This window comes from Bipolaris victoriae (assembly GCF_000527765.1).
Source record: "Bipolaris victoriae FI3 unplaced genomic scaffold scaffold_87, whole genome shotgun sequence".
Classification (NCBI taxonomy): domain Eukaryota; kingdom Fungi; phylum Ascomycota; class Dothideomycetes; order Pleosporales; family Pleosporaceae; genus Bipolaris; species Bipolaris victoriae.
This window is the reverse complement of record NW_014575305.1, coordinates 23,914-46,647: the sequence shown is the minus strand read 5'-3', so window position 1 is coordinate 46,647 and position 22,734 is coordinate 23,914. Positions and strand designations below refer to the sequence as shown.

The 22,734-nt window shown below is 50.4% G+C and overlaps 10 protein-coding genes across 10 annotated transcripts; 7 read left to right on the top strand and 3 right to left on the bottom strand.

Moving 5' to 3' along the window:
- Nucleotides 1-321: 321 nt before the first annotated feature.
- On the bottom strand, nt 322-1,863 carry COCVIDRAFT_107710 (glycoside hydrolase family 125 protein; the record flags this gene model as incomplete). The annotated part of the gene is made up of 1 exon (XM_014697939.1): nt 322-1,863. One exon carries the CDS (start codon nt 1,861-1,863, stop codon nt 322-324), a length of 1,542 nt encoding a protein of 513 aa, XP_014553425.1.
- A 2,384-nt stretch (nt 1,864-4,247) lies between these two features.
- COCVIDRAFT_107720 (hypothetical protein) lies at nt 4,248-4,636 on the bottom strand (the record flags this gene model as incomplete). The annotated part of the gene is made up of 2 exons (XM_014697938.1): nt 4,248-4,272; nt 4,326-4,636. The coding sequence occupies 2 exons, from the start codon at nt 4,634-4,636 to the stop codon at nt 4,248-4,250; spliced, it is 336 nt and encodes a 111-aa protein (XP_014553424.1).
- A 495-nt stretch (nt 4,637-5,131) lies between these two features.
- On the top strand, nt 5,132-5,657 carry COCVIDRAFT_40552 (hypothetical protein; the record flags this gene model as incomplete). Its single annotated transcript, XM_014697937.1, has 2 exons — nt 5,132-5,279; nt 5,326-5,657. 2 exons carry the CDS (start codon nt 5,132-5,134, stop codon nt 5,655-5,657), a joined length of 480 nt encoding a protein of 159 aa, XP_014553423.1.
- Nucleotides 5,658-7,909: 2,252 nt separating this feature from the next.
- COCVIDRAFT_107724 (lytic polysaccharide monooxygenase) lies at nt 7,910-8,724 on the top strand (the record flags this gene model as incomplete). Its single annotated transcript, XM_014697936.1, has 2 exons — nt 7,910-8,548; nt 8,611-8,724. 2 exons carry the CDS (start codon nt 7,910-7,912, stop codon nt 8,722-8,724), a joined length of 753 nt encoding a protein of 250 aa, XP_014553422.1.
- A 1,972-nt stretch (nt 8,725-10,696) lies between these two features.
- Nucleotides 10,697-12,385, top strand: COCVIDRAFT_18692 (hypothetical protein; the record flags this gene model as incomplete). The annotated part of the gene is made up of 1 exon (XM_014697918.1): nt 10,697-12,385. The coding sequence occupies one exon, from the start codon at nt 10,697-10,699 to the stop codon at nt 12,383-12,385; it is 1,689 nt and encodes a 562-aa protein (XP_014553404.1).
- Nucleotides 12,386-13,469: 1,084 nt separating this feature from the next.
- Nucleotides 13,470-14,221, top strand: COCVIDRAFT_40549 (hypothetical protein; the record flags this gene model as incomplete). The annotated part of the gene is made up of 2 exons (XM_014697935.1): nt 13,470-13,538; nt 13,601-14,221. The coding sequence occupies 2 exons, from the start codon at nt 13,470-13,472 to the stop codon at nt 14,219-14,221; spliced, it is 690 nt and encodes a 229-aa protein (XP_014553421.1).
- A 340-nt stretch (nt 14,222-14,561) lies between these two features.
- On the top strand, nt 14,562-15,278 carry COCVIDRAFT_40548 (hypothetical protein; the record flags this gene model as incomplete). The annotated part of the gene is made up of 1 exon (XM_014697934.1): nt 14,562-15,278. One exon carries the CDS (start codon nt 14,562-14,564, stop codon nt 15,276-15,278), a length of 717 nt encoding a protein of 238 aa, XP_014553420.1.
- Nucleotides 15,279-15,421: 143 nt separating this feature from the next.
- COCVIDRAFT_107668 (hypothetical protein) lies at nt 15,422-15,622 on the top strand (the record flags this gene model as incomplete). Its single annotated transcript, XM_014697933.1, has 1 exon — nt 15,422-15,622. One exon carries the CDS (start codon nt 15,422-15,424, stop codon nt 15,620-15,622), a length of 201 nt encoding a protein of 66 aa, XP_014553419.1.
- A 2,112-nt stretch (nt 15,623-17,734) lies between these two features.
- On the top strand, nt 17,735-17,902 carry COCVIDRAFT_107669 (hypothetical protein; the record flags this gene model as incomplete). Its single annotated transcript, XM_014697932.1, has 1 exon — nt 17,735-17,902. The coding sequence occupies one exon, from the start codon at nt 17,735-17,737 to the stop codon at nt 17,900-17,902; it is 168 nt and encodes a 55-aa protein (XP_014553418.1).
- A 652-nt stretch (nt 17,903-18,554) lies between these two features.
- Nucleotides 18,555-21,797, bottom strand: COCVIDRAFT_18689 (hypothetical protein; the record flags this gene model as incomplete). Its single annotated transcript, XM_014697917.1, has 1 exon — nt 18,555-21,797. The coding sequence occupies one exon, from the start codon at nt 21,795-21,797 to the stop codon at nt 18,555-18,557; it is 3,243 nt and encodes a 1,080-aa protein (XP_014553403.1).
- Nucleotides 21,798-22,734: the final 937 nt, after the last annotated feature.

Genomic DNA, 22,734 nt, shown 5'->3' with positions numbered 1-22,734 from the left:
GGGAACGGGTGCGCGCGTGTCATGCACAGCCTGTCTGTGTGTTTTTTTGTTGTTGTTTTTTTTCGCACATGGACGGGTTTGGTACGCTGCAGGCATGTGTTCCACCTCACATCGTTCGTCCCTTGAACACATGTCAGTTGCATGCAGGGTCACTTGTCGAGCAAAAGGGCAAAAAGCAATGACGACGTGTCACAGCGGGCGTTGCCTAGCAATCTATATGACATTTGTAGCACATGGTTTCAAGCCCTGGTGCATTGACGGGCATAGGATGACTGCATTTCCGATAATCGTCCGTCCGTGACAGGACTAGCCTCCCGAGTTTTACTGGAAACTCGTCTCCAGCAATGCCGGCTTGCGATCTTCAAGATCCAAAAGCATCTGCCCATAAAGCCCGTTCGCCCACGAGAACCATTGCCTTGACCAATCACTCGCGTTGAACGAGTTTACGCTTTCATGAATGAGGCCCAACCCGTCAGTGCTGCTAACGATTTGCCTCAACTCGTTCACAATCTCAGCATCGTCATTACTCGTTAGGATTCGTACAATGGATGCCATAGGCCACGCCTTACCCAATCCTACATGTGGTCCGCCAATTGCGTTGATAACAGGCCCCCTCATGTAATAGGGGTTTGTTGCGCTGAGAACCAAGTTGCGCGTGTTGGCGTACGTCTCGTTATTGACCGGGTACTTGTAAAAGGGCGCAGAGAGAAGGCCCGGAATGTTGGCGTCGTCCATGATGGTGCGTCCGCCATACCCGTCAACCTCAAACGCGTAGATTTTGCCGAAAGTCGGATGATCAACTGTCGCATGCTTTTCAATGCTATTGCGCAGTGACTCTGAGAGTGCAGACATTCTCTGCGCAAGCGCTTTGGTGTTGGTGCCATTCAACTTTCCCATAATCTCAGCAGTCGGCGCCAGGAATGAGCTAAACATCATGTTGGCAGGAATAAAGAGTTGGTAGATGGTAGAATCGTCACTAGGCCTGAATCCACTTCGAATCAAGCCTGTACCATTGGCGACTGGATTTCCGATTCCATAGTTGGAAAACGTCTCGGTAGCTAGTACGTTTGAGCGCTGAAATGTATATGGGCTATCCAAAACAGCTCCGTCCGCACCATATGTAGGGAGCGTCATATCATCTGCTACGTTGAGAACGGCTTCAACAGCCTGTGCCCACTTGAATTTCCCAAAGAACTCAACGTCTCTTGTTGCCTGGTAGTAATCGGCGGATATCTGCAAGAACGCCGCGAGCGAGTCCAGCTCATACTTGCATTCGAATACACTCTGGTTAGAGTATGTAGGGTGGACCTGATCTGTATTCGCGTAGTCGTTGGTGGCTGGAGGGATACCGCTTTCGGTGGGTGCCTGAAATGAGTTGCAATATGGAGATGTGAGCAGGTACCGCGCCTGCAAGTTGATGACACCGCGGTATAGACTTGCAATGGAATTGGCATCGCTACTCGCGTTCAGCAGTGGCAGGTAGCTCTGCATCTGATTCGATGAGTCGCGTAACCACATTGCATTGATGTCTCCAGTAATGACAAAAGTCAATTCTTCTTCTGCATTATCAGCAGCATATCCCTTCCATTTGATGGCCGTGTCGAGCGTATTGGGATATGCATTCTGGAAAAGGCGGTATAGATCCGGATCCTTGATGACGTCCTTCATGCGGGTGATGAGGTCTTCAAGGCCTTGGGATTTGAAGGTGCGGCACTCTTCTGACGGCCGTTGGTAGGCAAGACGGTACTTGCCTGAGCTTAGCGGCTCATGTACCACTTTCGCGTAGTCGCTGTATTCTGGGCATTGTGCTGAGACTAGCAAAGGCACGCTGGAAAGCACACCGAGTAGCACTTTGTTGCGCATGTTGCAGTCAGGTAGCAAGATGGACCTGCAGTATTGAGGAAAGGGAATGTAGAGCGAAGGTGCAACGAAGAGCAAGCGGGAGCTCCAAGCCGTACAATGGCCTACAAGCACTTACATATGTATGTAGTACTACATAACCAACTGGCCATGGTTACGTTACCTGTGCTCTTTTCGCCGTAATGCATTCCGAATCGGCCCTATCCCCGCTCACGGATGGCTGTGGTAACCTCTGTTCACGGTAGCATGGCTGATGTGAGCCTCACCGAACTATTCCAAGCACTCATGTACTTTGGCCACGCCGACGTCACTCCGCTGACGATCCGGATCAAAAAGTGCCAGCCGATAGTCGGAGATTGTACAAATGAAGAAGGTCAAAGACTATCGGTGGCCAGCAATTAGTGCATAGGACTAGTCAGATGACTAGATGCGGGGAAGTCTTGGTGCTTTTGGTTGCCATGGCTGGGGTTGAGAGTGGGACGATCAGCGGGGGCGGTAGGCATGCCTGTTCTGGGCACGATAGTAACTACATCTACTGTAGTGGTAGTAGGCATAAGTTTTGTATGCAGAGACGTTAGAAATGATGATGAGGCTCTTCTTCGAATAAACTCCATTACTGATTATTACAGAGAAATACTAGTTACTGGTGGCCCATATACATAATTCTGGCCTACCACCTCAGTACTACAGCAGCGATGTAACTCAAGATTGGCGGGGAACATACAATAACCTCTTGCTTTTCCAAACGGGCTTACAGTGTTCGGAAAGGAGCTCTGCCTCTGGATACCCAAGTATTCGGTAGTTGAAAAGAAGACATAACCGTAAGGCGTTAGCGTGAGGGGTGATCCTGGGCAACCTCCCAACAACGTTTTTGATTTCATTAGCAGCCTTTCTAGATAGCTCAAGCTATGCAGTACTATTCCTCTCCGTCCAGCAACTATCCGCCAGCCTATACCAGCCCAGCGGCCAGACCCAAAGAAAAAACAAGGCTGGGGGTTGGACAACAGTGCAAAAGCCGTAGTAGATGGGTCCCAGCTATGTCATAACCCCCCGTCGGAGCAACTCCGGCTGCAAGTCTCGAGAGAAGAAAAAAAAGCATTGACATGTCCATGTCCGGGAGACTTTTGTGGGACTAGGCGAAATGATAGGGCAGAAAAAATTTTCTAACCAACATACCGGTATATGTGCAAATCAGGTACGGAGGATCCACTTCCAGTGCGACATGGCGGCGCAAAGAGATGACCCGAATAGTGTAACCAAGGCCGGCCCGGTTGCGAAAAACTGCCGGAGACGTGGTGGAACGTGTAGTCTCCACGCAATGATTCCGCACATTGGTGTTGCCTCTTGTTATATAGTACACGGGAGGGATCCGTTCAGATATTGGTGTTTCCTTTTTGATTTTATCTTTTTTTTTTCGCCAAAAGCAGACGATCATCTTCTTCCTTGGCAAGCGAGATTTGGTAAATGCTGGTATACGCGACCATCTTCTAACGCGTTGTTCGGTAACTCCTAATTGCACTACAGGCACGTCTTGGTGCATGTCGCAACAATTACAATATCTCGATCATCTGTAGTGTATCTATGTGTTAGGCTACTTGGGGTAAGAAAGATGTAGTTAATCTGTAGGGTCTTGCGTTCTACATGTGTAATGCTTATTATTTTAGTCCCATGTTGGAAGTATCTGCGATGCGGTGGACCATGCAGCATGTCGTCTAACGTGACTAGTTGTCGGTGTTTACCCAAGAGACTTTAGGAGATGCGGGTCATTGTAATGCACTTCACCATGCTAGTAGTAGCCAAGGCCAGGAACGTCGTATAGTTTGATGACTTACAAGGGAACATCACAACAGCAGCATGATCACAAGGAAAGAAAAATCCGACCTGGATTACATGGCCCGTTGGTATAATCGGGCTGAAGCTGGAACTCCTACAACACTCAGTCGCGGCTTCTATAAACTACCTCATCCCCACTTCATGGTCCGTCGCTGGAAGTTGAGCGCCCGTATCTGTGTTCGGGTAAGCTTTCCCCCCTAGGACCTAGACACTATCGTAACCGCTCGTGAAGACCTTAATCACATTGGTCGGCAGCACCGCACTTGCGCCTCTGCAGCTGATACTCGGACAGTGCGAAACGCAGAGCGAACCCGCAGACTCGATGCAGATTCTTGTATCGAGTCCGTACTACCTCTTATCCATACTGGAAGGGTGCGTATATGCACCGAAAACTTCTCGAAATAATTACATTCCGTGCGCCTTGGGGTCGTAGCATCGTGCATTCTTGATCGTATTTGAATGTTTAGCCAATATGGCTACTACGGTGGCATCTAGTGATGGCATCGTATCTTATCTGACTGCATCAATGTGCAGAAAGTTGCTTTGTTTGTGCATCATCCATAAGTGGTGTTGCTGGCGCTACTAGGGTCAGCGTCGGGACATGGTGAGGGGTGAAAGTGGACAGGGCTTACCTTGGACTCATGGGTGCATGGGCATGTTGTTGTTGTGAATAGTTTACGCCCTTCATCATTCCCAATTGGGGAAGCCTGGACCAGTTGCGCTCTCTGACTTCGCGCATGTAGGCGTCTTGCTCGGGCGAGCGATTGTAAAGAGAGGCCTCTGAATCAGGGTCTTTGCCATAGAATCGGAAAATGGCAAAGCCGCAGCATACAAGGCCACCGGCTCCGAGAATGACGAGGAAAATGATGAGAGCGGGAGCGAGGTTGAAACCCATGTTGTCTCTCTTTTGGAGGACCACGGAGGGTGGGGCGAATGGAGGCATGATGATGGTTGTGGTGTAGTGCAAGTGGGCTAGTGTAATAGCGGGGTACAGCAGATGGCAAATAGTCGATGGTCGGGGCTGAGGGAGCGATTGAAGTTATGACGAGGAGAGGGCAGTGAGTGAATGAAAAAGAGAGTGTTTGGATGAAAGATGTTTTGTGAATGGCGAGGGCCTGGTAGAGCGGAAGTGCCGGAAGATGCTGGAGGGTGCGAATGGACGAAAGAGAGGGAGCCAATCGTATTATGCTTACGATTACCGAACACGATGATGAGGTGATGTGGCCAACGTCACACCAAGCCAGCAAGAGCAATAGAGAAGAGCCGTGGGGAGGGTGGGAAGAATGGATGCCTTGGCGCAAGCCGCTTTGGGTGCCTTGGTGTAGCTATATACTCGAGTCCGCCGTGCGCGCTGACGGCTGCGCCCACCTGCCTGCTTGATCTCTTGTCTTGTCGATGCCGCAAGCTTTTCTTGCCAAACCGCCGTACGTCGTATGTAATGGGTTGCGTCGGCCTCGAAGCCTTAGGTCTTGTCGATCGTCTCCCATTGGCTGGGCCTGGGTTTCGCCCGCCGCAACTGGCTTATCCTTCCCCACCCGGTCGACGTCGAGCTGCGTCGTCCGAAGCTGTTGGCGTCCCAAGAACGCGTAATTCACCCACCCTCCTTCACCCCAGCCCGGCCTACTATGGAAGATACAAATAAGACTTGCACGGTGCAAAACAGTCCCAAACGGCCATCACGCCCAGCCTATGGCACCCTCGGCCGAGGCGCAGTCTGCCTTAACCATCCGGCATCCCTTCTGTTGTTGCGCCTTGCGAGCCCTGCGGATTGCTCCGTCTCACCCTCTCCTTTCTTTTCCCAAGGTCCGCCTGCTCCCATTGCTGCTGATTGGGCTCGCCGGTGGTTTTGTTGTTCGTCCGCCTCAGTGGCCTTCTTGGGTCCGCCCTGGCATGACGCGTCATCCCCACCATGTTTTCCACACTTTCCGAGCTTCAAAAATAGCTGCTGGCCACCACCAGCATAAACATTCTCGAATCCCATTCTTGACCGCGCATACCAGCCATCACTCCACTCCCCGGCCTCCAAAATGACGATGCGACAGCAAATGACGCAACCAATTGCCCGTGACACACCCGATGCGCGTCGTTCGTCGATCGCGGGTATCGGTCAGCACTCACCCGCGCGGTCCTAGCGCGTTCACATGCAGCTTATTCTCTGCCTGTCCCGTCGTTGTGCTTTCCATCAACGTCCAAGTATCTAGTAGTAGCCGCGTCCTAGGCGTTGCGACATGACGCGATATCATATGACCCCCACAACGTGTCTTTGCGACATGACGCGATATCATATGACCCCCACAACGCGTCTTTGCGGTACCGAGAAGCGCGATGCTTTTGTGCAGGTACTAGCTGTTGGGCACACTGGATCCATGGCCCTGCACAACCCTTCTCTTATCGCAGCGCCAATTCCAGCACATGGTGCAGCTGCTGAGACCAAACTTCTTCAACCTTGACTTTGCCTATGCAAGACTGTTATTCGCCCACTCAGTACATGATACCCTTGGCGCCGAACAAGAATATGTCCGTTCATACATGCACATGTATGTACGCAGTAGGTCCGTCGTTTCAGGGCTGATAAAGAGCACATGCGGAAGCTACTCGTTGTGCGGATCCAAAGACTGTGTACTGAACATAGGGACAATTGGGAGCTCAATCGCCCTAATCACCCATCCAAATCAGCGACACCTTTGTAGTAAATACTTGGCCAACAACCACGTAATCATATTTCGGTTTTCCCTATTCGTGATCCTTGCCTATACCAAGAGAGCCAAATGTGGATACCAACGTTTGACAAGACGACCTTACTACGGCGCGTTCCGGGCTCCTGAACTTAATCTGTAGCATTTCGTGTTACAAGGCAGCCACCCAATCAGCGCACAAGGCTTACCCAGTGGAGCAGAGGACAACGCTGAAAGCTTCTCAAAACTTCTCAAAAAGCCTTTGAAAGCGTTGGCGGCATGCAACCTGCGATGTTCTTAACCTGCGAAATTCCCAGGCAACATAACTACCCAACGCCGGACACATGCATCTACCACAACTACCCTCAGACACACCAAATTATACGAGAACTTACTTTCTAGATAATGCTGCAATCAAATGTCAGTGTTTTGAATCATGAACCTAGAGTTCATGATAACCTTCTTCAAGTCCGACGCTACCAGAAATTCGTCGAACGCAGTGTGCCATTTCGGGCAGAAGGTGCCTGACGTCAAGATTTCCTATTTGATATCCTCCCCAATTTGTTTGCCTTGGTTGTTTCGACCATCTGCAGGCTCAGACTCATGGCACCTTGGTGTTGTACGAATGTGGTTGAAGTTCGGTTGAGCGGTCCGCGCCTCTAATCTATTCAAATTAACCTCTACAAGGATCCACACCCTATCGGACATAACGTGCTAGCACGAAAGCCATTCAAGATCATCATGCTAATGCTGCGAGTAATACCTTCCAAGCTCGTGGATTAGAAAGTTAGTGCATGTCGGGTAACGGTAGTGCAACAGCTGACTGCCGTGCATCGGCTGTTGACATCAGAGATGGCTGTCTGCAATTGTACTGAAAGCGATGTGTTGCGATTGTTGACCACCAGCGCGACCGTTGGCTACCGGCTTGGCCGTAAGTCTACCGAGACCGATTGTAAATTCATGCGGCCATGATCCTTCCGTTAATGGCCCGAAAGAGATTCCACTGTTTGAACTTATGGGAATGGCATGTTCCACAATAGACTCAATGAGGCTGGCATATGGCTGGTGACCTTGCGAGTAGGCGCCACGCCCCTAGCCGAGAATATATTGCCTAACACCAACGTGTAGGAGAATATTGCACCAGCGATATTAATCCTGGCCCCATTTTTACACACCTGGCCTATCACATCGACAGAACCCAGTCACAGGACTGGAATCTCAACGTTCAGTCACGTTCTAAGAGCGTGGCGACAGGGGGTGACCTTTCCACAATCGGATGGTCCACAATTCAGAAGCCGGGGAGACAGGTGCTTCGAAATGAATCTTTTGATTGCAAGGCGTACGGAAAACCTGGTCGAAGGTAGGCGGAGGCGTTGAAAGAATGACGCTAGAAGAATGGCGACGAGTATATGAAGAAGAAGGAATCCAGCCTCAAGGTCTTGCTCAACAGGACTTCTCAGCAACAGCCTCTTTACTTCCACTCTCTTCTCTACATTGTTTGAAACGATCGTTTTCACTCCACCTTCTCAAACACCACCATCATGCTCTCCCTCCTCGTTCTTCTTGCGCCCCTTGTGGCAGCCCACGGTCACGTTGACAAAGTCATCGCTGATGGCAAGGAATACCAGGGCTGGAACGCTGCTCTCAAGTACCAGAACCCCATTCCTGCCACTGTTGGCTGGCAGGCCGACAACCTCGACAACGGCTTCGTCTCTCCCGATGCCTTTGCTACCTCTGCCATTGTCTGCCACAAGCAGGGCAAGAGCAACGGTGCCTATGTAACCGTCAAGCCAGGCAGCAAGGTCACTTTCAAGTGGGATACCTGGCCCGTCAGCCACGTCGGTCCCGTCCAAGAGTACATTGCTCCTTGCAACGGCGACTGCGGTTCCGTCAACCCTTCCAGCCTTCAGTGGACCAAGATTTCATCCAAGGCATGGAAGTCGGGCAGCAACCCCGGCAAGTGGGCTACCGATGACCTGATCGCCAACAACTTCTCCTGGGACATTACCTTCCCTAACGTTGCTCCCGGCAACTACGTCGTTCGCCACGAGATCATCGCGCTGCACGCCGCCGGCCAGACCAACGGTGCCCAAGCATACCCCCAGTGCGTCAACTTCAAGGTTGAGGGCTCTGGAACCGCAAAGCTCAGCGGTGGCACTCCCGCTACCAGCTTCTACACTGTAAGATCAATATGCCCTTCACCCGATTGACATACCAGAGCACTGCTAACATAAGTTAATAGGCCAACGACCCTGGTATCAAGTTCAACGTCTTCACCTCCTTCTCCAGCTACCCTGCCCCCGGCCCTGCCGTCAAGGCTCTGACCAAGAGGCACGCCAAGGACCTCGAGTACTAGAGCACCTCCATGCAGTGCAGGGAAGAAAACAAACTACTGCACAACCTGCGTCGCGAGTTGATGAAGGGCAAGCCGGATAAAGTCACCGTAGCGTGGAACTATCCCAATCGCTTAATCCTCCGTGGAGAAACTCCCCCAGTCTTTGTCTTCACCAATTTTTTTTACAAGACAAGGACTATTTGTAAATAACGAACATTTTTTTGGCGGAAAGAGAGAAACGACCATTCTTGTATATACTAGTTAAGTTTTTTTTTGTAAAGCACAAGCATAAAATAAACCACACCATTTGCATGTTTGCATCAGATTTTCACCTTTTCCCCTTTTTACCCGAAACAACTTAACACAGCATTTAAGACAGGCGTCACGCAAAATGGCATGACTGCAGAGTTTTGACACGCCCGAAGCACGATTTGCGAGCAAGGAAAATCCAGNNCCCCCCCCCCCCCCCCAATACGCGTTACAAGAGCACCAGAAGAATATGAAACACAGACACGCCTCCACCCTCCCGATTCCGCGATTCCGCGATTCCGCGCATGTGCTTTGGCTCGGGGCAAAAGTTTCTTTTCTGTCTTTTGCTTCCAGCATCTTCGATCGATCGCTTTGGCGCTAAGCCGTCATGCCCTGGTAGTAAGTACGTTGTGTTCTAGACGTGTCCACTAGTAGTCAAATGTAAAACTTCTCCCCTCCTCCCCCCCATCTTCTCCACTTTTCTAACCCGCTGTATACGTACGTACTTGCAGCTACTGTTTTGGAGTCCTTTTATTCTTTTTTCTCTCTCTCCACTTTCGTTTTTGCTTGCTTTTTTTTGCCGCGATCTTGTATATATCCTTGTGCTTAGTATAGTGGTGATATACGCGCGACGGGTGTGCGACGATGGATCCCTTGTGGAAGGGCGTATGTGAGCATGTGTGCATATGCGTGTGCGCGGTTTTCTTGGCTGCGGGGTGCAGGGTGAGTCTGGATCTGGATGGCTCTTGTGTGATGGTGGTGGTGCGGTATGCTGGTTGGTAATTGGTTAGTGGCTCTGGGTCGAGTGCATGTCTCTGAACTCTGGGGGTTGGATTCATCTGCCGGTGGAACAATAAGAGAAGTGTTATAGAAGTATGCCGCATAGGCTAAGCTAGCTTCTTTTGTCCGCTCCTCTTGTTGTCTGTCTTGGTGAAGATGCAGCTGTTGTATGATTATTCTTCATGTTATATAGACTGCTCATATATTGTTGATCGTATTTTTGTCTGCTGACGCCCCTGGCATGCTTACAAATTCATAGGCTTCTTAGAAAGCACATCTCATATCTATGTGCTCGTTCACACTGGGTATGCTACCCTCTCATTCATGAGCAGTTTTTTGACATCGCACTGCTTTCGCTAATGTTTTTATTTCTTATATAGCACTTTGTGGTTAATACACGTGACCTCTTCTGAAGAAGGGCATATACAATAAAGGGATATACAAGAGATCTTCTAGTCATGTGACCGTCATGTTCGGCGGAGCGCCACGGAAGCCTCTGGGCTTACATGCTTAAAGGCGCCTAGAAGCGGATGCTCTAGAGTAGTAGGTAGTCGAGTCCTTTTGAATGCGGCAAGAAGAGCCTGCGAGACATATCTGTTCTTCCACAGTTTGTTCGGTTTTAGGTTCTACTCTTCGAACTTTGTCTTTACTATGCACTTGTTTTTTGCTGATAAAACTTGCTTGTCCCTTCTTCTCTTGTACCGTGTAAGTTTTAATACTTGGTTAGTCTTTCATAGCTTATCTGTTCTATCATACAATGTGTCCATTTGACGATCCGTGGAACCTTCTTTGCGATGCGGCAATCCTGCGAACACAGGTTCCAGCTTGTGGCGTTCTGGGGTTCTCGACACGTGGCCCGTGCACGCTTACTCAAGCAAAGCCAAGGTGACCTTTGCTATCCCTCGTCACAACACGCCTCTCTCACTACACGCCCAATCCAAGCCGCACGACACACGACACCACTATGACTTCGTCCATTTTCTACAAATTCAAAAACTCTAGGGACAGCGAGCGCATAATCTTCAATGGCACCGATCTGAGCGTCTTCGAACTGAAGAAGGAGATCATCAGCGCGAGCGGCCTGGGCGATGGAACCGACTTCAACCTCCACATCTTCCCGCAAGATGATCCAGCTTCAGAATACAAGGACGATACTACACTGATACCACGATCCTCCACCGTCATCGCGATACGGCGACCTGCTCCCAAAGGACAGGGCAGGGCAGCACGCTATGTCACAGGCAAGGCGCCGTCACGCGCAATCACTACACAAACCAAGCCTGCGGCCCCTCTACCTCAAGCGAACAACGCAACACCAGAAGATGCCGAGGCAGCTTTCCTGGCAGAATCCGCCATGGCTTGGGATGCCCAGAAAGAGGCTCTTTCACACGCGAAGCCGGTCTATCGCAAGAACAACACCAAGAATGTAGTCGTCCCGTCGCACCCACCGCCACCAGGTTACGTCTGCCGTCGCTGCAACATCAAAGGCCACTGGATACAGGCCTGCCCCACCAACGACGACCCCGACTTTAAACCCGCTTTCCAAGCCAAGCGCACGACTGGTATACCACAGTCCTTCCTGAAGAAGGTTGAGAAGCCTGTCGACGAGGAAGCTGCGAAGGGCATCATGCTCAACGCTGATGGAGAATATGTACAGGTCATGACAGACACAAAGGCATGGGATAAATTTCAAGAGAAGACAAATGCATCACGTGCGCGCGCAGCGAGTGCTGATGCCGCCAGCAAGGAGCTCCGCGAACGCGGACTCGAATGTCCAATCGACAACCAGAGATTTGTGGACCCTGTCAAGACTCCATGTTGTGGTAAGACATACTGCCGCGAGTGCATCGACAACGCGCTTGCAGATGGTGATTTAGTTTGCCCCAACTGTGCAAAGGAGGATGTTTTGATGGATGATCTTATTGCCGACGATGATATGGTCAAGTCTCTCAAGGCATACGACGCAGAGAAGGCAGCAGAGAAGGAGAAGGCAGCAAAGGCAGCAGTTGCTTCAACAAATGAATCAGTTTCTCAATCCCATGCTACTGACAACGCTAATTCTCCCGTCGCAAATGACACTACAAATACTACTAGTGCTACTAGTGCTTCTGTTGCGGCAGTGGCGGACGAGGTCTCCGATACTGACTCTACTTCTTCTAAAAAGCGCAAAGAGCCACCGACAGATATCAAGCCACCAACCGCACCAAAAGCAATGCGTCAAGCAGCCGACCCCGCGTCGAAGATGGAGCAGGAATTTATTCAGCAAATGGAAATGCTCAAAAATGCGCCAATGGAACCAATGGGCATGCCAATGAACATGCCGATGCCTATGCCGATGCAGATGCCAATGCCCATGCAGATGCCAAACCAAATGGGCTTCCAAAATGGCTACCAGATGGGTTTTCCACCGCAACACCAACAGCAAGGGCCACAACAAGGGTGGTTTCCCCAGCAGAACTTTGGGTATGGTCAACAGCAGCAGTATGGTCAGCAGTTTGGCCAGCAACAGCAGTATGGATGGGGCGGAGGACAAATGCAAGGGCAATGGGGCGGTGCACAGGGACAACAGGATAATGATGCATATGATAGGCAACCAGTTAATCCTCGAGGTCGCAATCGCAGATCTCGTGCTCCAGATTATCGCTACCTGTGAGCGTTTTCTTGGTATCATGCAGTGTTTTTGTGGACATTCATCAATTGGGAATGCTGGGCCTTGCATACCCCTTTCCGTTACATATACTTTACTTAGGGTGGGGGGAAATGGCGGATCTTCATGGTATTGGGGGAGGTGATCGTTGTCTTTTGGCGTTTGGTGGGCCACTATTATCCAACACTATTGTCACTGGGCTCGGACAGCTCATGTGCTTGAGTGAATGACTTTGTTGTTATTCGTAACACGGACTATGAATCAACGCTTACTCGGATTACTGTATATAAATTGCTGTCTGCAAAGGAATTAGAGGTGTTTTTATGATAATCCGTTGCGTGTGATTACTAAATATGTGCAATGTGAGATAAGGCAAGATGACCGTTCTGTTTGCGGCAACGGAAGCTATTTGTTTTTGACGGGAGTCCAATAGGATCATCGTATCTCCGAAATCATCTTCGCAGCTTTGGTAGAACAAACGAAAAATCAAATCTGGACGTTGCTAGTGACCGGGTTATGGCAACGCGTGGGGCCGAACCTACGGAAAGGGCGGGTGAGACTAAAAGAGGAAGTGGAATTCCGGGTTTATCAACGAGCGACCTGAAATCTTCGAAAAGTCCGACACATAATAAGTTAACAAGAAATCTTCACACCTTCTGTCTTTCTTATTACTTGTTCACAATATATCTATTCTTGACTATAGAGTTGTTGCATTGGGTAGCAAGAAATCCTTGTCGCGCGCAAGAAAATTAACTTTTCCTCGGACTCAAATGGCCCTGAACATCATTTTGATTATCTCTTCCCAAACTAGGCACCTACACACACATCTTCAGTGTTCATGTGGATGACAAGAAATATATATTACCGTAGTGAGCAGCCAATCACAAACGGATGCAACCCCTCCATCTCCGCAGCCTCGCGACTAGCACTGCCACTATCTGACATACATTTCGTATTTCACGTATAACTATGTATCATATCGCTTCGATCAGCCTTTCCTTCTCTCGTGCCGTGAACTCAGAGTAGCTATATAAAAGTGAAAGTAGCTTTAGAAACATTCAACCCTCAAGCCTTCCAACTCCGACACCAAATGGCGGAAGCAACGCCGTTTGTACGACCATATGACGCATCCCGTGACTTCCAGCATGGCATGCACGTAGTACGTATACATTCATCACAACCAAATCACCCGTTGGCATGTGCTAACCACACTCCTCCCAGTATCTCTCAACCATCGACTCAGTTCTCGACTGGGAACCCGCACGTACCATAGGTTCGCACCTATGGTACAGGCCCTATGTCGCTCTGACACCAGAAACATGTTTCGTGCTTGACGACGGCAACGGGCGCGTAGTTGGGTACTGCATCGGCACAGCAGACACACTGTCTTTTGCGCAGCGCTGGCGCGAAGAGTTTGCTCCAAGTGTAGACCGCACGCTTGTTCCTCCTCCTGATGTACACATCGGTGGCGACGATGATGCTGCGTCACTCATGGAAAAAGAGGATATTAGGCATTTTCGGAAAGCGGTGTATGAGGCTGATTGTAGTATGCTGCAGCCGTGGCCGGAGACTTTACGGCGGTATCCGGCGCATATTCATATTGATATCTTGAAAGAATATCAGAGGAAGGGGTGGGGGACTGTGCTGATGAAGAGGTTCCTTGATAAAGCTAGGGAGTTGGGGGCGAGCGGGGTGCATTTGGATATGGTGCAGGCGAATGTAAAGGCTCGGGCGTTTTACGAAAGTATTGGGTTTAAGCTTTGCCAGCAGGTATTGGACGGAGGAGAGAGTGGTGGTCCTGGTGTGAATGGTATTGTGGTGACTTTGGTCAAAGATCTTTAATGTCGAAGGGTGTAATGGAATGCTGTTGATGAAGCATACCTCGTACCATTTTCATTCTCCACAATTACTGTCAATATCCTTGTTGGCAATATTATTCAATGGTACATGATGAGCTGGATGCAGGTGATGTCCTCCGACAGCAAGGTAACAGCACCTCATAAGCAACGTGGTTAACGACGCATCGCTGCCCATCTATTATATTAACCTCAGGATGAAATGCCCGCATTTTCTCTATTCTCACATCACATATTCTTTCCGTCTCTGAGCGAACATCATTTCCACATATACATACCTCCGCACCATATGCAAAGCAGCCTGAATAGGCACCACCTCCTTCAAAATGACTACATACACTCAACAACAAACACCATCATCTATTAATACTCTGTACACTGGCCCTGCACAAGGACAGACCTCAAATCCAGCAAAGCAGTACACTGCTCTTCCTCCAAGCTCAACAAGCAAGAAAACTTACCCAACCATTTTCACACTCCCCCACATTGGCCGGGAACTACATCCACAAGAACTCCTTGACGCACGAAACTTGACAAGAGCTGAATCTTCTACCACCAAGAACAACAACTACAGTCTCTACACTAACGATTCTACAGCAACCAGCACCTCGACCAACACAAACCCTGAATACAGCATCTCCACCCTCCTCCAGAAACTAACCACATTTCTTACAAACTTCTTCCTCCGCTCCCACACCAACAAGAATCCCTCTGCAGCCACCGCTTCCAATACCCCAGGCAGTCCCCAGAACCACCCCCACGAACCTACCTTCCCCCCCTTCCTCCTCCCCTACACCCCCGCACCCTCCTCTTACCCCTCTTCTTCCTTCTCCTCCGGCACCGAAAGCGACAAGGAACCCACTCGCGAGAAACAGAAACAAAAGCAAAAGCAAAAAAGGTGCTGGGTAGGTCGCCCCCGAGGCGCGATTTTACGACCAAGAGATCGATATTATGCACGGGGACTATGCGATAAGCACGGTAGTGAAGGGTTTTGGAGAATATGCGGATTCATCATGGAGCGAAAGGGGTGGAGGTGTGGGTGAAATGCGAGGATATGATGTGTGGATGTACGGTGGTAGATGATAGGGTTGAGAGAAGTGAATGGGAAACGAAGAAAGAGGTGGGAATACTTAAAAAGGTGAATAGGGAAAATTACTATGTTCAATATCTGAGTGGTATTAATTCTATGACTTCTTTGCTTGTGCCGAATAATGTGTACACCATGGACAAAACCGGTAATGTGCTCTTTACCCTTAGCTGTATTGTAGTCCTTGTAAGCAAGAATAACCAACAGGACTACAGAGGTATTAGCATAAAACGCACAATGCTCAGTACCATTGAATGCGTGTCAGCAAGCGGTGAACATTCGCATCCAATAACCATCTAACCAGCGTACGGTGAGTAAATTGGGTCGTAGGAATTCAGATCTTATGTAAGCCCACCTCTACTCCTACCTGTAGGTCTCAGTAACCCTATGTCTACCTCTACCCACGCCCTATGCGACCACTGCCATACTTTTCCCTCTACTACTTACACATCGTGCTAAGCTAACCTACCTATCTACTAGCATACCTAGGCCAGCAATCTCCCCAACCAGACCAAGCAAAAAAACGGACTTTCCAGTAAGAGAGAAGAGATTGCAAAAGCTCGGGCTAGCAAAATAAACATTCGGTTTGCCTAAAGAGGAGAAAAAAAGGGGCAATATCAGCACTAGATAGTGCGTTATTTTATTATGTAAGCGCTAGCCGATTGAATGATACAACGTTTAGTGAAAGTACTAGTGTATAAAGAAGCTTTTACTCTTATTAGAGCTGAAGAAGTCTTTGATTCCAGTTGCCGGTTGGCTATAGTAAACACCATGTTCCTAGCAGTACCTTCAAATCAAATGTCAGCGCATAACGCTACGTTCAAACAGTTTAAACAATACAGAAAATACTTTTCCTTGTTAGAGGGTATGTATCGACGGTAGTATATAAGTTGGTTCAGCAACAAAAAAGTACAGAATAGAGATTAAAAAGACATATAGCTTAATAAACTCACTCAAGTACAGAAACGAAACAGCAGGTATGCAGATACAAAGTCCCAGTAAAGTCCGAGTGAAGGGCGGCGCTAGCCACCGCTATACGGGTTACAGTACTTACTGCAAGTAAGCTTAGGGCCAGTTAAAATACGGGAAAGAGGAAAGGGTGTGTGTGTACGGTCTACTCTGTGGTCTCTCTCACTTACTAACTAGACCATGCCCATGCTTTATTTCCGTGACTACAATTGGAAAGCATATCCACCTGGTGAGTTCGGGGCTGAGTAAATTCAATACGAACGATCCGGACGAGACTTCCTTCTGGGCTTTCTAGGGCTTGTTGGTATAAGAACTACTTGATCATGTTACATAGATTCCTATAAAGCGTTCGTCCTACAACACATCTTTTCCATCAAAACTTCAAAGACTCTGGTATTATTAACAAGTTCCGCTTAATACCAATATATAACTACTGCTTTATGCTTTTATCCAGCATATCCAAAAGCAGCGTGCTTACTTTACAGGGACACAAAACTTTCACTCGTTCTAGATAGATTTGATGTAAGATATTACCTGAGAGACTAAGAACTGTAATTATTATTACTTTTGGGACCCCTCCCTCCAACCCGGGTCTTCTGTTCCATGTTTAGAAACTACCGCGTTTATCTTCCGCTTCGTCTGATACGATTGTCCAAGTATCCATGTCATGCCATACCAGCGAAATAATCCCGTTGGGTAAGACATTTAATCTATTTAAATACCTTCTCTACTGCTGCTCATCCGATTCCGCACAGTGCGCTATATACGTTAACATACACCTCCATACCTTTTTATTTCACCTCCTCGTTCTTCCCATCTCCCCCCCCCCCACCTCTCTCTCTCTCCTCAAAAACCAAAAAAATGCGTTTCCTTCTCGCCCTAGCATTCAGCCTAACCCTCAGCACCACAACCGCAAAGTACACCTGCGACACTCGATTCCTAAAAGGCGTAGGAGGTATGTGCAACGAAACAAACCCATCTTACTAAAAGGGACTTTGTTGGCTAAAATGTAAAACGTAGGAGAGTGCAGGGGTGATGGGAATTGCTGCCAATGTGACTCTGGGTCCTCTGGGTTCTTGACTTGTAAAGGTAAGAAAGAGAAAGTCAAGACTGGCAAATTCTTTACGGGATCTAGCTTAGCCTCTAAATGAATCGGGATGAGTTTTTTTGCTGACAGATAATATGTAGAGGATAAAACCTCTACTACAGGTCGCCGGTGTATGATTGATAGATATATTCGGCAATGCGCATAGAAAGTGAAAGAAAGTAGCTGTCGTTGGCCTATTGGATGCTGTAGTAACTCGTATCTCCTTTAACAACATGGGGACGAAGATGCCAATAAATAGACAAAATGTGATAGATAGTATTAGCTCTGTGTTAATAAAACGCTCTGCTGGTTATGTCTCCAAAAGCCTGCTGCGTACATTAAAAAGAAGGTGTCACATGATAGTAATTCTTGTATTAGGTACTTGTAGATATATTCAGAAGTTGTCTAAGGATGCAAAGTCTAAGTACCTGTATTTGTGTCCGTTACAGTTGGTGTTCCGCCACGCATGGATATGCACGTTACTAATCAAATGGCAAAACTCCCAACTTATACACATAGTGTAAGTTTGCTTCACCTCGATATCCACCACCTCACCAAACACTTCGCTTCTTCCTTTCCTATGCTACGCCCATCGAACCCTACAATACCAATCTAGTCTGCATATACAATGTTCGCCATGCTTGACAACAAACTACAACGCTTTCAAAAACGCACCAAAGCTTGACATGAGGGGGGTATCGCCGCATTCCGAACATGCCGTACGGCTGCTGTTGGAAGAAGTAAGAGGGGGCGCTAAGCAAACAAGCAAACAGTGCTAAAAAAACAAAAACTCCGGGGTATAGGATACTTTCTCCCAACCACCAAAAACGCCCAAGTGAGGAAAAATCACTCAAATGATGATTTCCAGAGTTGAGATCGATAGTCGATGCCATACATCGGGAATAAAAGGGGGGAGCCGCTCCTGAACACCGTAACAGGAAAAGGCGCAAAAACGATAAAAAGGCAACTAGTTAGCTAAAATCGGTACTAGTGAATAGGGGTGGTGCGAATCAAGCCAGGATCCGGGGGTGAAATGAAGTGTTGGGGAACAAAAGGCTGTCAATACGACATTGATCGACATGAGGATGCCGTTATTTGCTTGAAAGAAGACTGGATAGGGGAGTCGTTCACTTCAAGGTCGGAGCTCCCGGCAGAAAATGTCCGCTTTGTGAGCGCCTACCTCCAGACAGGTTTGTTTTGTCCTTGGCTTGACTGGCGCCCGCTAATACGACTATCGGTGCGTGCTTCGCCGGCTCTGCTGGCCCTTCCTCCATTCACATTGCCGAGCCTGCTGATCGTACGCCCAGAGGTCGAAGCGGGGCTGGTTTCTGTGGGCTTTGGGGCTGACGAAGGTCGTTGCTTCGAGCTGAACATACCGGTGCGATGATTGGTTGACGAACTGGAAGGCCGAGACGCGCGACGGGCCGCAGGGCTCTCCTCACCACCAGGACTCATACCATCTTGTCTTGCAGTGGTTACGCGGCGGCTTGACCCAGGCGTGGTTGTCTTCGCCTGGGGGGAAGATGCCGGTGTTGACCGAGGCGCCGGCCTGGCATCTCCAGGTGTTTCCGGTGTCTCCATCGGACTCGCCAGAAGTCGTCCCGGGCGCTGCAAGGCAGGGCTGGTCGACGTGGACCTCGCAGACATCGCGGGCGAGAGATTCGAGGAACGGCCTAATGGGCTTCTTACAGGAATGGACGTACGGCTTGAAGAGCTTCGTGCAGATCCACTCGGCGTGTCCTTGTCCTTTCGGAATGGCGATGGTGTGCTCAGAGACAACGGCTTGAAGTTGTGTCCAATGATTGTGTCACGCAGATGCGTATCCGAGTTCCAGCGAGGCTTGGGTCCCGGTTTGTCGGTGGGAGTCTTCACGCGTGCTTGGCTAGCCAATGTGCCAGCTGTGGCGCGAGAAGGTGTAAAGTCCAGACGAGATGAGGGCAGGGACTTGCGAGGAGGAGCAGCTGTGCTTTGCGGCATGCTCGAGTATCGTCGGTTCGCGGGCATCACTGGTTTGGATGACGCGGCACTGGGCTGACGGGGCTTCTTGCCCGACGGGAGAACAGCGGAGCTCGTGGCACTACTCTTGCGGCTCATGATGACGCTTGAAGCGGGAGAGCTGCCTGGTGTGCCCATGTTGGAATGAGCGAACGAGTTTTCGGTGCGAGCAGAGAGGACGGTAGAAACAGAGTCACGAAGCTTGCGTCTGGCAGTAAAGTCTTCCAGGATGGCGTCCATGTTTCCAGTGACTGTCTCAAGATCCTCTACCTTGGACCGTACATCCTGTTGAATGCGCAGAATCTCGCCATTGACGGTAGACCTGTGCTTCATCTCAATGTCGATCAACTCCAGGACACGCCTCATAGACGGCGGGTAGTGGTCTCTCTTGTCTTTGTACGTGGCAATGCGTGAGGCTAGCTTCTCGTCGTCAGTGTCGTCGATGGCTTGCTGTAGTCTCTGTATGCTCTTCATGCATGAATCGTACATGGCGACAGCCTTGCTTCCAGCCTGGCGGAAGCTGTGTACCCACTTATCCTCACCCAGTTCCTCTCGAAGTGCGTCTGCTTCGGCCTCCAACTTCTTCTCCTGGGCCTCGAGCTGCTCCCTCCTGCGGTCCAGCTCGTCACAAGCAGAGGGGAAAATGGTCTTTGCCCTTATTTGAAAAGTACTGAGTCGCATGGGAAGGAAGTCGAGCGATGCACGCAATGGCTGCAGTTTGGCGAAGAGAGCCAGTAGTCGAGAGTTTTCCTGTTCGATCTGAGGGAGCGGCGAAACAGGAGACAGGATGGACAGCGTGGGCATGCTAAACCGCTTGCTGTTGAGAATGGCTTGCTTTCGCGGGATATCCTCGACAATGTTCTCGAGCTCTTTGATGTCGAACTTTTCTGGCGCCTCGGCGACTGAATCTGAGATGACACGATGTCTGCGCTCCTCCATCTCGAATACCAAGCGGCTGAGGTTTTCGACTTCGGCACCAATCTCACCCAAAACATTGTTCCACAGCTCTTCCCACTCCATGGCAATCTCGACTTGGTTCTTGATACCCTTGAGGGTCTGCTTGATCTCACCCCAGCTCATTACAATGTCTTCCATCTGGCTCACGAGGGTGACTTGATCTCTTGTAGGCAGCAGGGCAATGTCTGAGCGCGATTGGAGGTCTTCGATAGCACCGATGTAGACATTGACAAGTCCCTCGAACTTGCTGATTGCGGTGTCAACCTCGGCGAGTCCCTCTCGGCCAGCAGCAGCGGCCCACTCGACATCGTCGTCGGCGTCCAGGCCGCTGAGGACCTCCTTGATCTTGGAGACCCATAGACGGATGTCGTTGGCTGCCTTGTGCAGTGCGCGGGCGGCCTGGGTTGGCGAGGCTAGGGCGGTGATCTCGGAGGCGATGGTGGTAGGCGGCAGCTTCATCGAGGTCAGCTGCTGGATCTGGTTGGTGAAGCTAGCCTTGGAGAGGGTATAGATGGAGCCGGCACGCGGGTAGTGGCGGCGCTGGAAGTAGGACTCGATATCGATGCCATTGTTGTCGTCGAGGACGGAAGCTTCGTCGGGGTCGGCCAGCGGCAGTGGTGGCAGCGGCGGCGAGTCCTGTAGCGGCGGCGAGTCTTTGGGCGGCGGCGTTGGGGGTAGTGTGCGTTCTGCCTGGATGGGCAATGGTGGTAGGAGGGCGGCTACCGTGGATGGTGGTTGTGGTTGTGGTTGTGGTGGTTGCGAGGGGCTGATGATGGGTGCCTCTTGTACTGTTGATGTGGTGGTTGCAGTTGCAGTTGCAGGTGTGGTTGCTGGGGGTGTTGTTGTCGCGCTTGTGATGGGCGATGTCATTGCAGTCGCGACCAGCGTCTGGCCGAGTGCTTTTTCGGGCTTGGTGACGTCGGGCAAGCGATACTTTTGCATGTCGAGCTCACCATCGGCATCCGACTCGGAGGGCAGAACCTTGTCGCTGGTGCTGACGACACTGCTGCGGTCGCTCTCAAAGTCGGGCTCCATGGTGAGAGCTGGCACGCTCCCGCCCGTCGACTGGGGAATGAGGGGCGTGAGGGTGGGCGTCGACTGGCCAGGCCTTGCCGTCCACGCAGTGCCGCGGCGCTCGATGTCGAGGTTGCGGGCTTTGCGGAACTCGTCGAGACGCCGCAGCCGATCCTGCTCGATGCGGCCGACGTCGACGGTGGGCTTGGTAGCGGAGTGGGTGTCGGCGGGCTGGTTGAGGAACTTCATGCGCGCCAGTAGGCCCGGAGAGACATTTCGCGCGAGTTTGGTGGTGCTTTCGAGGTGTGGAGGCGTGGGACGAAGGGGTTTGGGCGATGACGCTGCTGGCGATGGGGCTGATGATGGATTGGGCGGTGTCTTCGCTGGCAGGTCAACGGCAGTCGCGGGGCTGCTGCTGTTGTTCACTCGAGGCGGCGCATCCGGGTGGCTCATCGAGCATTTCTCTGCTTGGACCTCGAGAAGATCTCCAGGTCGCGTTCAGTCGAGGGCGAGGGCTGCGCACGCCGGAGGTGCGCTGGATGCACGGATGCGCTGCACCGGGAGATGAGTCGCTTCTTCGAGGGCTTGGGGAGGTGGCCGGCTCCGACGTCGCGTCAGCCGCCTTCACGCGTTTCTTTTGGTGGTATGTGTATGGACAGGCGGCTGTGTATGTAAGGTATGTATGTAGTACGTAGGCACTAGGCGGCCTGCAGCAGAGGGCGAGAATGCAAATGGGCTTCAGTGTCCTCTGTGCTGTTCCCGCCGCGATAAGACGTCGTATGCAAATGAGCCACGCCTGGACGACACGTTCCCCCAGCAATCAGGACAGTTCACAGCGTCCCGCCTTTGAGACACCGAGTGCCGCTATGCTCAATTTCCGCAAGCAAGCCCCCTGCGCGCAATGCTGTCAATGCGTCCAGCCCCTCCAACTCTGCAACGCTAAAGAGGCGCTCGGTCGGCCGTCGAGCGTGTGCAGTGGCTATATATGCCTTGGATATACGAGCACATGACTTCACTATGCGCCCCAAGCCCGCCTTGTGCACACATATACGACCTGTCAGTATACTACATACACATGTACCCACATTGTACACTTTGTACACAAATGCGCCCCTCCAACCACGTGGACCACACTGCTGCACATCTACTTAGCATGTAGACACGTCTGGACCATTTGGGCCCCGGCCCCCCCTTTTCAGATGACTACTACGATTCTTCCTATGACAACGACAAATACTGTTATTACCAATGATACATCTCCGTATAACCCTACATAGACATTACATAGTACATACACACACACACTCACACACCCTGGCACCACCTTTCATTCTCAACGAGACTCCATTTCATACAACATCTGACTGCAAGCCGCTGATCCAAAAAGGGG